Here is a 16,008-nt window from a genome sequence, read left to right as displayed (position 1 = left end):
TCAATATGTCTTACTGAGTATCCATCGTGGCGGCTTTATTTCAGGAACTGGTCTGTCTGATAAGTGAATCCAGATCTAAAAGGGGTACCAGAATGGAAATCATCCAGAAATTTCTGCAAGAGCTTATTGAATGCCTACTAATGTTTGACTGCTGCAGCTGGTGCTCAGCCGCCTCTCAAGACACCGCTATTTTTATCCACGGCTCTTGGCTCGATCCCTAGTGTCCCATAGCGTATGGTGTGTGTTAATAAGAGATATGTTTGGTCTACATTAGCGTACTGGTTGATGGAACCTATTTTTAATGTTGGCGAGAGAGACAAGGAAGAGGTTATTTCCAGCTATCAAATGTTTCGCTTCAACAGCCATCATCCGCACCAGAACGTAGTGCATTTTGAGGCTGGCTATTTTTGTTTGTAGGTTTGTGTCATACTTAGGATACGGAAACGGAAGACTGGCTGCACTCCCCACACCCTTGGCCATGAAGAGCGGGTTCGCCAGACAAGTAGCCAACCAACGAATACTGGGCTTCCTAGCGTGCTCGCCATCTGACACCAACCCAGGAGACACGTGGAGAGTATTGTATGACACGGAAGCATCGAGAATATCACCTTGGAGAAAAAGTAAACGATAAAAATGAATAGTGCCAAGTTATCGACACCGTATCTACTTCTTTTGTTTCCTTAGCTGCAGCATAGAAACATGTTGCCGACAGACTCACAAGACACTCTAAATCATACTGTCATTGCTCAAGTTGATAACTCGTAAACGGCTGCATTTACTGTGCCTATATATAGCTTGCACAGACGCAGTCACTGCATCATACGTTCCTGTACACCGACGTAGGGTAAGTGTAGAGTCTGACGCAGTCGAAGTGTATCAGTTATTGTGGTCATTTTACAGATTCCAATAGTCACAATACGTTGTGTTTGGCTCTCATAACTTTTCAGATAGAAAAGATCTGATATATGTATTTATTTGAGACGACTTTCTTGCCGTAACCTCTGTGTTAAAACACCTACGAATTAGTGATAACAAAGAACGCTTGAATATGCGCTAGTTCTCGCTTTCTAGCGGACCACTTGACATTCAATGAATACTAGTCGTCGAAATTAATACTTGTATGACTGACTTGCTCTGGTATGAAACGTCGTGGTGAAACAATTAATTGCTCATAGAAGACTTCACACCGACACATCGTTTCTTCTTTCCTGTATCTAGGTGCTTACTTCCGAAAGGAGACGTTATTGACTACCTACTTACCTTAAAGAAAAACGTACTAACTTTCTTTTTCTGCCCAAAGCATGGATTGGCGGTTTCCCAAGCAAGTAATTTATTTAAATATAAAATTAGCGTGAGTGAGTGATGTCAAGGAATGGACACAAGACGGCGGAAAAGAATATATACACGCTGTCTGAATATCTTTGCGACAAACGTGCAATGGTGATAGATCACGTCAAGGAGAACAATTTCTGTTAGAGAACACTTGTGCCTAAAAAAGAGTCCTCTGCACTGCTGGAAAGCGGGTAGACCGAGCTTCTGAAATACGTTTCTCTGCTTAGAGAATATCATTTTTAATGTTTTCTAACTCCCTCTGTCATTCAGTTCAGTAGGTAGTATGCAGATGCAGTACACCTGCTTAGTAGATCCCGAAACAAATTCGTCGTCTCAGGATCGACCAGTTCAATAAAATGACTCTAGCGTTGCTGGGAAACATCAGAGAACATTTTGTTCTAAACAAAAGTCGTTTCCCATGCCATGATGTATCACCTCTAGGCGTCTATCGCAAAAATTTGCACCACCATATATGTACAGGCTGTGGTGGGTGTAAGTAGCATAATATTTTTTAATTGTTTTTGAGGATGGTGAAGTAAACATCATTACATCAGTATTTAAGTCATTTCTAGACTAATAATAATAGCAGTTATAAGTTGCATGTTTTTACGTTGGGTAGTACTTGCAGCAAGCCATTAATGCTTGTTTTTCCTCGGACAGTAATCCAAGTGTTGAAATGTGGACACGTTTTTGCTTCATGGTTACTCTTTACTGACAGCAGTAGTCTACCTAGTGATGGAGTCATGATCGTACAATAAACTTCAGCTAGTAAAGTATGCGACTTGTTTGAGGAAAAACTGCTTGACGCAGAGAAGAAGCAATCAAGACACTGATTCGTGTACATGTTAAGGTGCAAAACACACACACACACACACACACACACACACACACACACACACACAAACAAACACGCACCAGCTGAGAAACCTGGAATTGCCTGTGTAAATATTTATTGCAATGTTCTCTGAGTCCATCTCCTGCTTCCTCCTCTCTCTGTCTATGACCGCATCCACCCCTGACTCTGTACATCTCTCCCCTGCCCTCTGCTTTCCCATCATGTCCTCCCCATTTCTCTATCCGTCAGCCCGTCATCATATCCACACCAGTACGATGTTCATGGTTTTCATTACGACAGTATTTCTTTCCATGAACTAAGTAATACATATACCAAGTTTTGTTTAAGTCGATGAGATAAGCATACATTCTACATCTACTGCTGACATACGAGTACATTGCACACATATACTATATCTGATTCTCTGCTGTTTTGCAACATATGACTCCAGAGAGAATGTTAAATTTACCTGTGGTATTCAGTCGTGTGCCTTCCTCTTACGTCATGAAACACGGTGACAAAATTATTGTCTCGCTGCAGTAGACATTCACGCAATCTGCCTGACACGCCGAACAATATAAGAAAGGGACAAATTACACTTCGCACTTTTAAAACGCCTCCGAGACATTCAGATACATGGAATAAATAAAAACAGGCTGTGTACGAACATTTTTACGTTACACCTATTTTCCGTGTGCAGTCTTACTCCCACAGTATTTTTGGACACATAAAACCTCATGTACCTAACGAACTCTGTTTAAATTGCTCCACTTGATCCTGAATTATTCTTCACTCTCACCTTCTTTTCAATGCAAAGCCTGTAGGATGCAGGTGGCTCTTCCTTCCAGTGCTTCTTTCCAGATAGTTAGTACTAAGTAAAGTATCAATAATTTAAAGAATTGAATTCGACTCTGTAAAATAGCTTCAAACTTTTGAATACTTTATAATTGAATTAATGTGTTAAATATTTGACCCCAAGGATTAAAGGGAGAAAAAAAATTAGAGAAGGTTAGAAATTACGGTTGAAGTTTGTCGGAAGTCTCTAAGCGCACTCATTCTCAAACATTGAATGGGGATAGTTTGGGTAGTTTACGCTCCGTTTTAAGAAAACGTAGTTTTTCACGATTTTCAATGTTTATGTCATCATATGTGCTAACCATGTGTCGTACAATGATTAATTTTAAGGCATGAACAGCATAAATGCGTAAGCGATTGACGTTTTTCGTCTCATCATTTTGTTTCTAAAGCATGGCAAATCAATCGTCAGTATGCTATACTAACTAGTTCAAAGTACATGAAGGCCAAGCGAAGTGGATCTACAACGACTTTGGCCCGTAAATGTGTGGCGGGGCTTTCAGGAATGCCATCATTGGTTGCTTTTTTATTCACGAAGCTCCAGTTCCCAACAGATAGCGTACCACTGTTATTGAAAGACATCCCACTGTTTCCAAGGCTGTAGATCTGGTACTTACACGACGAACATCCCCCTCTTCCACCCCCATAACTGAAGAGAAAATTACAGTCTTCCTTAACAGAAAAGTCGGAGCTGGCTGGATCGGTCATTCGGTTATAAGAACTAGATTTACCACTTGCGGACTTCTCTTGAGAAAAGAAATTGAAAGATGAGATTAGTGAAACATAGACGACTCCCGAAGACAGAAAATGCTGTGATGTGACAGGTGCTACTGTTTGAGAAATGTTCACAAGTGTGTGAATTCCTAAGGGACCAAACTGCTGAGGTCATCGGTCCCTGGTCATACACACTACTTAAGCTACCATGCTAAGAACAAGACACACACCCATGCCCGAGGGAGGACTCGAACCTCCGGCGGGAGGGGCCGTACAAACAGTGACATGGCGCCTCTAACGGCGCGGCCACTCTCTCCACGACTCTTATTGTTTTGCCGGAATCGCTAAGGAGTACATATTAGTGCTAAAGATCGAAATTTTGAATGCATGATGTGGGTGTCATAATAATAAAGACACGAACTTATTGGAGCTACGTGTTTGCTTTTATCAAGTACAGCAATGGCACCTCTTCTCCTGACAGTGGGACAGTGGTTTGCTGTGCCATTCTCTTAGTACCGTTTGATCAAGGTCCACACGTGTTATGATGCTTTCTTCGAAGGATCTTTGTAATTTTTTTGAGAAAATTATAGTTCCATAAAAACAACGTTGGTGAGATCGTTTGACAGCTACAAACGCTAACAATAACTTGTAAACGTCAGAAAATAAGCCACATTTCCCGCTGTAACTTAGCAGAAAACGAAAGACGATATATTTACTCGGTAAACTGTCACTGGTATTTGTTGAAGGATTATTTGTGAAGACTGCTTCATGTGATCTATAATGAACACTACAGTGAGCGAATAGTTTAGACCTGAACACACACATGAAAACAACACAAATTCTATGTCACATCTACACAGGCCTTTATTCCTTGTTTCCAATTAGTTACTTTAGATATGATACTGAATAACATTTAAAAAGAATGCCCTAACAGGTACGAGATGGGACCTCGCGTGTCGACGTTTGCGTTGCTGGTGCTGCTGCTGGTTGCGGCTGGTGACGCTCACCACAAGCCAAGCCACGCCACGAGGCACGGCGGTCGAGTCAGAGCGGCTCACAGGGCCGGCAAGGCGTCCCCAGTAGCGAGGAGTAAGGGCGCTTCCGAGGAGTCGGTGCTGGTCACCATCAAGGACATCAAAGAGATCATATTCGACTTCGGAGACGATGGGACACTGGAGAAGGAAATGATAGCCACTGGGCGCTACGACCCTAAGATGGTCCGGGGCTATCACTTTACGAGTAAGAATTCTATTCAGGAACACAATTCTCATATTTCTAATCATTACGTATTTGTTACCACATTGTCCTGTTCATGTTCAAGTAGGTCACAAGAAGACATTAAATCTGTAATTTCGTCATTCTATTTCCTACAAACAGTAGTAGAAAAACTGAAGAAGAAGAAGGATATCGCAAAGTGACCACAGATCTGCCAAATTATTTTTAGCAGTATGATTACACTTCATGTGAACAAGCACAGAATGAACGTCTAATGGTAGTGACGGTAAATTTTCCTTTTACTAGTGAGAATGAATACTATGTTTCCTGCCCCGATCATGAGAGGTGCGTTGTTTAGAATATCATATATGGCAAACACAGATACGGCAAGTATGTAGCTGAGTATATCAGTGAGTCACAACTGGGACCAGTCACAATTTTTAAATACCTGTGTAAAAATTTGTGGGGATGTAAGACTAGATGATCACATAAACTTAGATGTAAACAAAGTAGGTGACAAACTTCTGTTCCTTGGTCAGATACTCGACAAACGGAGTCACTCTACATAGAAGATTCATTACAAAACATTCGTATGACTCCTGTTAGAACGTTGCTCTAGTGTGTTGGGCTCATGCCAAAGAGAGCCATGAGGTGATATTGACCAGTAAAACAATGGAGTTCTGGAACGGACGATGATTTGTTTGAGTCACAGAAGAGCGTAAAGAAAATGTTGAAAAACCTGATATGGAATTTTCTTGAAGACAGACAGAAGCTATCTCCTGAATACTTTTCCACATTCATAAAGCAGTAATAAATCTGTAGTCAATGCGAGTGTCACACCTCGCCACATATCGGTCTCATAGGGAGCGAGACGACAAAAAAAAACAAAAAAAAAAAAAAAAAAAAAACTGCTCCATTTGTGGTAAAGTGCCAACATTTCGGCTGCTATTTTGGGCAACCTTGCGAGCTGTTTATATTTGTAAAGGGTGTGGTATCTAGAAAGGATGTGCAATTGATTACTGAGGAATGGTTCAAACGGTTCAAATCGCTCTGAGCACTATAGGACTTAACATCTGAGGTCATCAGTCCCCTAGAACTTAGAACTACTTAAACCTAACTAACCTAAGTACATCACACACATCCATGCCCGAGGCAGGATTCGAACCTGCGACCGTAGCATCAGCGCGGTTCCGGACTAAAGCACCTGGAACCGCACGATCAAAGCAGCCGGCTACTGAGGAATATAAGGTTAAAGATAAAGATGTAGTAGTGTAAGATATGCAGCAAGGACGTCATGGACGAAGAACAGTTCGTCATAGTGGTAAAAGAATAATGGCAGGAACTACTTCTACCGAAGTTTAAACTGCTATGATTTTAATTCTCAGAGGAACTTGAGAGAGCTTACATGAATTGTTATCGTAACAGTAACTTGAAACGATTTCTTCCCTAGCGTGAGAGTGGATAATGCATTATCGACTGGAAATGTCTGTGAAGCTCTAACATTTACGAAAGAACTAGGTGTTTGCAAATGTATTGCTCTGGAGACTTCCGTAGGATATAATTTTCGGCGTGAAACTAACATCATTGTCATAGGACAGATTAGTCAGGTTTGATCCTGTTCTCACATGTATTCAGGATCATTATGATCGAAAGTGAAAGATTTCGATCAGCCTTCCTTGTTATTTTTATTGTAACATAATCAGATTAGACAATACCACCGACGAAATATGTAGGAAAAATGCACAGTTATGGCAAAAATATCTTCTATTATAAACTACCGTGATATGGACAATATCATTCGTTGCTTATACGTATATTTCTGGTTTCGAAATACATGATTCTTTATTTATTTGTAAACATTTCTGTATAAATTGATTCATGCTAACACACTATGTCTAATTCATGTACGCAGAAGTAAAGCAGCCCACAGTCGTAACCTAGAATTAGAGGTAAAAGGAGAATCAAAAGCAGGCAGTAGGACAGATTTACTTTAGCTAGTACTCTGCTGTGGGTGAGTTCAGTATCGTATGATGCCCTTATGGTCATGTTGCACTTGCAGTAAATCCTATGTTTATTTCGATAACTGGTTATAAAACACAACATGAACTGCCTATGTTCGTCGTGTCGCAGTGGACGATCACCAGCGTAACCGCATATTTATGACGACGCCTCTTGCCCGTCGCGGCATCCCGGTGACGCTGAGCACCATCCCCTATGACGGAGAGCAGAGTCCGCGTCTGAAGCCCTACCCCAACCTGGAAATCCACCACACCACCGAGGACTCCATCACCGACTGCAACACCCAGCTGGTGGACGTCATCAGAATAACAGTGAGTCTCCTGTGGCATGTACATACGTACTCAGTACGCGAGTAGTCTGTGTGCTGAAATTTTCTTGGCGTTTCATACTGATCTCGTTCTGTTTGCATTATTATTCCATTCTCTATGATCTACCTTCATCATCTTTCCTGTCTGACTTTTATCATTTCTCTTTCTTTCCGGAACAAAGCGCTAGTACTCAATAAATGATTCTAGTGCTTCTGTTCTATCATGTTGTTAGTGTTCAGTTCATTTTAATGTAACGTTACAGTGTGGAAAACTCATTTCTCGTAATATTAATTGAAAATGTTCCATTGATAATGATAATTTTGTAACTATTTTCCTTCTTTTATTATTCATAATCAGACTATATGCATCGCTAGTTATATACATATTGACATATGACCTCCAATGTAACGTGGCTGCATATGAAATGCGGGGTCATAATTTAACTAAGTAAAAAGGATGTGAAAATAAATAAATAAGTAATAACCATTACCCTCCGTGACGTAGTATTCAGGATATTCCAGTGTACTCGTTATTCCTTCACTGCTTCGGCTGTCATGCATGATCTTGAATATATTCTACGACATTTTAACTTCTAGTGTTGCAAAAGTTCAACTTCTTCTTAGATTTGCCTTTGCTTTCGTTTGTATTTTACTTTAATATGAATTTTGTTTCGAAGTTCTCATTGTAAATAGAGGTTCACATTCCTTTCAGAAGTGTCTGACATTTTCACTATCCCAGTGTCCGCCCCAGGTAGCTGTGTGGAAGCCGGCACGGTACCTCAGCGTGTTCGGACAGAGAATTAGCTGCCGCCTGTAATAAAAAACGGCTCAAGACTGAACTGGAACGCGTGTATTGGGACATCCGCATTGAACAAATGCAACGAACAGTATCGAATAAAATGAGATCAAAGCCAAAAAAAAAAAAAACAGAATAGAAGTGATTAGCACGAAATTATGTCAATCGTAAGGGCCCGGGTTCGGTTCCCGGCTGAGTCGGAGATTTTCTCCGCTCAGGGACTGGGTGTTGTGTTGTCCTAATCATCATCATTTCATCCCCATCGACCGCAAGTCGCCGCAGTGGCGTCAAATTTAAAGACTTTCACCCGGCGAACGGTCTACCCGACGGGAGGCCCTTGTCACACATTTACATTTACTGTCCCAGTTTCATTCAATAACTTGTAAAAACTCTTCTCCGTCATAGTTTCTTGTCTCATTTTTGTTACATTACTTAAATTGTAGACAGCAAACTGGATAAGCCGTAAAGACTTATCAGATAAGAACCGCGATTCTCAGTTGCGAAGTGAGTAAACTTTTCCTCAGTGCAGTAATCCACGATTCTCGTACAGACATCTGTCGTCGACAGTTTCAGCTGTGAGTTCTTACACTGAACGTCTGTTTCAGAAAACATGGGCTGATGATGATACGCTATACGCCCTCGATAACGGTGCTTTGGACCTGACAACGAGTCCCAAAAATGTGTGTCCACCAAAAATTGTCATCTTCGACCTGAGGACTGATGAGGTCATCAACTCCATAGTCATCCAGAACACAGCCTGCAACGCATTGTACACTTATTTGTGGGTAAGTATTTATTCAAAAAGGCAGTATATTTGTAAATAATCTTCGTTTCATGCCTGAGAATTTATTATAAAACTAAGATGGTCTTGCTATACGCTAATAATATCCGCTTGATGACTAGTAGTCTTCTTCTCCACTTCAAGCGTTATACATATCATCTTGCCAAACCACATTTATTCCACGGATTTCCTCTACTTCTTCTCCCTTTGGATTTGTATCTAATGATTATGAGAGGTAATCTTTAATTACACATCCTGCTGATTTGTTCATTCCATCACCTAATAAGAAGATGTTATTTCATTTCTAATGTCATTATTCTTAATTACGACCATTTTAGTACATCCTTTTACTGACTCATGCCTCATTCCCATTCAATAAAGTAGGGACAGCCACGGTATTACAAAATTTTAATCGTGCCTGGTTAACTTATTTTGTTTTTTAGGTACGTGTTTACAGTTCCATATATATTTGTGAGTGCTGCTAATTTCTTTTACTAGCGCGCACATACTATGGAATGTACCCTTCGTACCCTTCTTCCCAACAAAAAAACGTAGTGCTGATATTACAAAAGCGGCTACATTTTATAAATTCAGCAGTAATTCCTTATACGCCCCGAGGCTTTCCACTATATAGTTGACTCGCTAAGGCATTTCTGTCCACGGCCAGCTAAAAGACTACCTGACTACAATCAACCAACTAGACGAGTACCAACCAGGTTGCCGTAAGCATTGCAGCACATCTTTGCCTTATTAAATGTAAGAGATGATACGAAGCTTATCACGGATGTACAAGAGGCGCCTATCATGTTCTTCTTAGACGTCAGTAAAATCTTTAACATCGTCGAAATCGATATTTTACTTTCCAAACTAAGCAGCATAAATTTCTGGAAAAGTGCAGTGTAATTGTTTCGCTCATACATTACGTCTCGCCAGCAGAGCATTATGTCCGCCACCGTAAAGTTACAATAGAGGTAGGTAGTATCAAGGTATCCCCCAGGGTTCCGTATTAGATCTTTACTCTTTTCGTTTTCTCCTACTGCAAATACCACACGTACGCTGATGACCTACAGTTGCATCTAAGTAAAAAGCCAATAATCTTGAAGAAAGCTATCAAGAGTTCTCCACACCGACCTGTGTGCACTGTCAAAATGGGTGCAGAATATAAGATTACAGCAGAACCAATTTAAAAAAAAAAGGAAGAAAGGGAAAAAAAAGCGAGTAGGGTACTGGTTGGTCTTTCTACACTGATTCGCCGGGAATATCGCGAGCCCCTAGCGTGTTTAACCCTAAATGGTACACATATCAACCAACATCTCTCTGAGCCCTACAAAAATATAGAAAGTTCTTTCCTTCTATCATGGCTGCTGGCAAGTGCAGAGTTTTTCATAACCTCTGTCTTGTCTACAGTCTTATCAACGTACACTGTCCCTCATACTTCTCCTCCATCTTAATGCTGATATCTAAAGAACACGGCAGAAACAGCTGTTCCCATCAGCGCAAAATCCTTTTTGTCGCACTACATCGTCCGGCCGCATTGTCAATTTCTTTTCAGTAGCAGGAACGCAATACTGGAATAAACTCCTGCGTTATTTAGAGATCTGAATAACGTCACCAGCTTCAGAAGACATTTAATCATGTTTCTCCTAAGCAACAATAATGAGTATCATTGTCCCCGTTGCACTGCACCTTCTTTATATATCCTTATTCCAACCTTAGCTAGTGTAGTCTCCTTACAGTTCCTTTCCACAGAACTCGCTATATCAGAAAAAAGTTTGTTTAGTATACTTATAAATTATGTTTGTTCGCTACTATTATTATTGATATTGTTGTCATTATTATTAGTATTATCATTACTTGTGACAGCGGCAGGAGTAGTAGCAGGAGAACTGTCAGCAATAACATCATTAGTTTACAGGTAGTACTATTTATTCACATTGTCATTAAGGATACTCAAACCTTTTAATACTGTTTGACGTATTGAGAATGTTATCTTTTAGATAACTATGATGTTAACAGGTACTGTACAAGTGAAAACTTGGTCAGATTACGAGATGGCCTGATGGCCCTAATGAAATAAGGGTACTCGTAAATAAATAAATAAAGAAGCAAATAAGTATATATAGCAGCTACTCAGTCCAATTCTTCCATAACTGACGTGACTGTGATGGCAACCATGGGAATTTCGTCACATAGTTCCGAATGATATGCAGTTAAAAACAATAATGAACCCGACAAGCAAGCACAGATGCAACGTTGTCTACGTAAGGTTGTAGAATTAGAGGTCTCCCTTAGCCCCTCTCACATGTCTGTGATGTTTCGATAGCCTACAGCATCCGGTGATAGGATACGGTAACTTTGGATTAGTGGCTGGCATACGAAAAGGAGCAATACGAGTATTACTCCTTACGGCGTTAGGGATAGTACCGTAACTCATCAGTGTGGCTCCTTTATGCTTGCTCACTTCTTGGTTGTTTCTGATTTCCTTCATTCTACAAAATTTATAGCCGATTTGTATATGTCCTCAAGTCATAAACACTTGGTGACTATTGCGGCGCGCGTGCTCACGTGTTTGTGTGTGTGTGTGTCGGCTCGATGGGGATGGTTGTTCAGGTCTGGTGGACACAGGTCAACGTCAATCGATCGCGACAACTCCGATCTGTAACTGTTGAAACAAACTCCTCGCTTTGTTTGGCTAGTTTCAGATGCTATCTCCCTTTAACAGATATCCGCGTATCGATGGAGCAGCACGCCGGAATGTATAAGCGGCCCTCGCTTACAATTGAAGCAATGGTGTTCGAAGGATGTCTGTCTTCTTCACTGCCACACACAGTGACTGCACCACTCGGTACTGCAACAACTCCCTTTACCTGAAACAATAAACCAAATATCCTTCGCGTGTTCGCGACCGGCTTATAAGCTTACGAGAAATTTGATAACAGTAGTTCTCTATGCCCAGTTTGCAAATGAATGTTCAAAAGTAGATAATATGATTTCTCGAATTATAAGTTGCACCATTCAAGCCGATGCCACATTATAGTCTTGTGAGGATGTTGATTTGTGAAGTATTATAGCGTCGTTAAGGCGTCGCTATGGTGCTAATTTAACAACTCCTACGTCGTAAATCCAGAGATAAGGTATTCTCTAAACAACGTACAGAATGCGTCGTATTTCGATGTAAACTTACCGTTCCCTATTAATACTGTCACTAAATCACCTTTTACTTCGGCGTTCTCTCAAGAAATAATCATTTCACGGTTATACAGTAATGTTCCATTAAATAATATAGCCGACACCAAGCATTAACGTTTATTGAACTTCAAAATTATTTAACCATTGCACTTGAAAACACGCCGATCTGTCATTCAGGGAATTGAAGCTATTTCCATCAGCAAACGTCGTACCTGTGAATTCTTCGTGATCGCGTGTAGAAGTTTACTACTCAAGGCTATTTGTATTATGTCGGGGGTTGGTATGCTGCTACACACTTCAATGTTCATGAATGTCACAGCTCACGACGGTTAAGTCCAAGAATTGATTAAGTATCTCGCGACTTATTTTTCCTTCACGTATAATAACTGTTCCGTTGTCTGGCTAAATGGTAACTGTTATCTTACACCTGTTCAGAATTCTGACTAGTGAGTCAAGACGATACTGGAAAAGATTTAAAACTCCAGATCGGACTGAAAGAATCTAGTAGCGGTCAATAGGCGTACTGTTATCGCAACGTCTACAAGAGAGAGAATTAACATCTCCATCGAAGTTATACATCGTAGTCGCAGCGAACTTACAGCTCGATGTGGCTACAACTCTCTTCTTGGATAAATGTTATCTCTGATCATTTTGTCTTGTCTGGGTGTTAATCTTCGTAAGACATATATTTTGAATTCTTTATTTACAGTTTCATGCTTCGTATCATCTGATAGTCCTTCATTTAGTTCTTTCCTTGTAATAAACGTTGTTAGTCACATAGTATTTCTGTTGGTCAAACTTTTAATAGTGTTAATACTTCGTTGTCAGTAGCTCCCGTCAAGGTCAGAATAACTATTTGTTTTTATATCTTTTGCTACCAAAGGGACGTCATTAGGGAATCTAGATCTGGGGTGTTATACTTTGGGCCGGCCGAAGTGGCCGCGCGGTTCTGGCGCTGCAGTCTGGAACCGCGAGACCGCTACGGTCGCAGGTTCGAATCCTGCCTCGGGCATGGATGTGTGTGATGTCCTTAGGTTAGTTAGGTTTAACTAGTTCTAAGTTCTAGGGGACTAATGACCTCAGCAGTTGAGTCCCATAGTGCTCAGAGCCATTTGAACCATTTTTTTGTTATACTTTGTACTCATCAGATTGTACGCAGTTTGCCAATTCACTGTTGAGATGAGAGGGTAAACACTGACAACACTTATGAGCACATAAAAGGATTATATGTGCGGGGCAGGAGTCCACTCTGATGCTCAAGAAGTGAATATATGGTGTGAAGTTGGGGGTTGAGGAGCAGGCTAAGGGAGGTTCACTTTGTTTCTCTTACACATTCTGTATATCGCAGCTGGGGATTGTGTTCCCTAAGGCCACGAAAATTCAACAGCATTCACCCAAAGTCAACAAAAGGCAGCGGTGTTACAGTTCTAGGAGTCACCAATTGTGAGTGCTGACAGGTGCATTACTATCAAGGGTTATCCATATTACTGGCCGAGTACAAATCTGCCCTTATAATCACACTAACATAGTCCACCTTGCGTGCACTCCATGGAAGAGCTGCCTCAGAATTTTGTCTCTGTCTGTCACCTGAAACATTTGTACACTACCGCCATCATGAGATCAGTTCTCAGGTCAAGTAGAATTTTGAAACGAATAAACCGTAATACAACTGAGCCCCTTTTCATGTTATGCTTTTAACTATTTTTTTATCTACATCTACATGGATTCTCTGCAAATCACATTTAAGTGCCTGGCAGAGAGTTTATCCAACCACCTTCACAATTCTCTGTTATTCCAATCTCGTACAGCGCGCGGAAAGAATGAACACCTATATCTTTCCATACGAGCTCTGATTTCCCTTATTTTATCATAGCAATCGTTCCTCCCTATGTAGGCCAGTGTCCACAAAATATTTTCGCATTCTGAGGAGAAAACTGGTAATTGGAATTTCGTGAGAAGATTCCATCCGAACGAAAAACGCCTTTCTTTTAATGATGTCCAGCCCAAATCCTGTATCATTTCTGTGACACTCTCTCCCATATTTCGGCATAATACAAAACGTACTGCCTTTCTTTTAACATTTTGGATGTACTCCGTCAGTCCTCGCAGCAGTATTCTAAAAGAGGACGGACAAGCATAGTGTAGGCAGTCTCCTTAGTAGGTCTGTTACATTTTCTAAGTTTCCTGCCAATAAAACGCAGTCTTTGGTTAGCCTTCCCCCAAATTTTCTATGTGTTCCTTCCAATTTAAGTTGTTCGTAAGTGTAATACCTAGGTATTTAGTTGAATTTACAGCTTTTAGATTAGACTGATTTATCGTGTAACTGAAGTTTAACGAGTTCCTTTTAGCACTAATGTGCATACCCTCACACGTTTCGTTATTTAGGGTCAACTGCCACTTTTCGCATCATTCAGATATCTTTTCTAAATCGTTTTGTAGTTTGTTTTGATCTTCTGATGACATTATTAGTCGATAAACGACAGCGTCATATGCAAACTACCGAATGTGGCTGCTCAGATTGTCTCCAAAATCGTTTATACAGATAAGGAACATCAAAGAGCCTATAACACTACCTTTGGGAACGCCAGGAATCACTTGTTTTACTCGATAACTTTACGCCAATTCCTCTCTCTCAGGAAATCACAAATCCAGTCACATAACTGAGACGGTATTCCATAAGCACGCAATTTCACTACGAGCAGCTTGTGTGGTAGAGTGTCAAAAGCCATATGGAAATCTAGAAATACGGAATCGATCTGAAATCCCTTGTCAGTGGCACTCAACACTTCTCCTGAATAAAGAGCTAGTTGTGTTTCACAGGAACGATGTTTTCTAAACTCATGTTGAGTGTGTGTCAATAGATCGATTTCTTCGAGGTAATTCATAATGTTCGAACACAACATATGCTCCAAAATCCTGCTGCATATCGACGTTAACGATATGGACAAGAAGATACTTTATTGTCAGGGTAGTTAAGAGGGTAGAGGTGTAGTTGACAGAACTGGGATTCACAGACCCCAATAGTCGGTCTGGATTACACATCGACATTCAAGTGAAAGACAGATATACTTGTTTTTTTTTTTTTTTTTTTAAACGCTTGATGGTGCAGTCACATTGTTTTATTGAAAGGGATTTGCAGTTCTTTTTTATTATTTTTTTCAAGCTGTTATGCCAGTCAACAGAGAGTTCTCTATCCTAAGCACTATGTTTCCCTTAAAACACGGATGAGCAGTGTGTTAAAGGACATACACATACATGAGTTTGTGTTCAGGTGGACGCGTGCCCGGATGGTTGCCTGACGGCCTACAGCTCCGACACCAGAGGCAACGTACTGTCGGTGACGGACCTCTCCACTGGAGCCTCCAAACACCTGCAGAGCCAGTACTTCCACCCCAAGCCCGGCTTCTTCTTCACTAAGGCGGGAGGTCCAGCCTACTACATGCCGGACGGCATCAATGGAGCGACGGCCGATGAGAGCTGCGATGGCAAACTCTACTTCCAGGCGTTCGCCAGCAACATCCAGGGCGTTGTCGACAAGCAGGTCATCCGAGATGCATGCGACGGGGATATTTTGGACATCAAGACGCAGGTAACGTCACATGTTCAGCTCTGTCACACGGTACGTGGAGTACTTCCGCACGCAGCGAATTTGTATTTTTCTATCAGTTTTATCGAACTATTCCTCCTGCAAGCGGCTGCCGCTAGAGGCAGATTATAAGGTTCTCTCCAACGAAGCTTGACTCTTGTCTGTGAGTATAGTTTTATCGAACCATTCTTCCTGCAAGCGGCTGCCGATGGAGGCATGTGAGTAGGTTGATTACTATTCCGTATTTTGTTCAGCTTGTAGCATATTTCACTTGCGAGACCGTGGGAGTTGTCATTGTCTAAGAGAGTGCCTTGGTGATACTCGCAACATTTAAAAAAAAGTCTTATACTCAAATATGAGTAACATCGTCAGCTGGAGG

The 16,008-nt window shown here is 41.0% G+C and overlaps 1 protein-coding gene across 1 annotated transcript in view; it reads left to right on the top strand.

Annotated features, from left to right (window-relative positions):
- LOC126252527 (uncharacterized) overlaps positions 1–16,008 on the top strand; it is a 180,258-nt gene that overhangs the window by 98,118 nt on the left and 66,132 nt on the right. Inside the window, exons 6-7 of the mRNA XM_049953423.1 lie at positions 8,679–8,858; positions 15,315–15,632. Of these exons, the coding sequence (XP_049809380.1) occupies positions 8,679–8,858; positions 15,315–15,632 (498 nt within the window). The remainder of the gene's footprint in view (positions 1–8,678; positions 8,859–15,314; positions 15,633–16,008) is intronic.

This window comes from Schistocerca nitens, chromosome 4 (assembly GCF_023898315.1).
Source record: "Schistocerca nitens isolate TAMUIC-IGC-003100 chromosome 4, iqSchNite1.1, whole genome shotgun sequence".
In the NCBI taxonomy this organism is placed as follows: domain Eukaryota; kingdom Metazoa; phylum Arthropoda; class Insecta; order Orthoptera; family Acrididae; genus Schistocerca; species Schistocerca nitens.
Note: the sequence above shows the minus strand (reverse complement) of the source record. Positions and strands in the feature narration are given on the sequence as shown.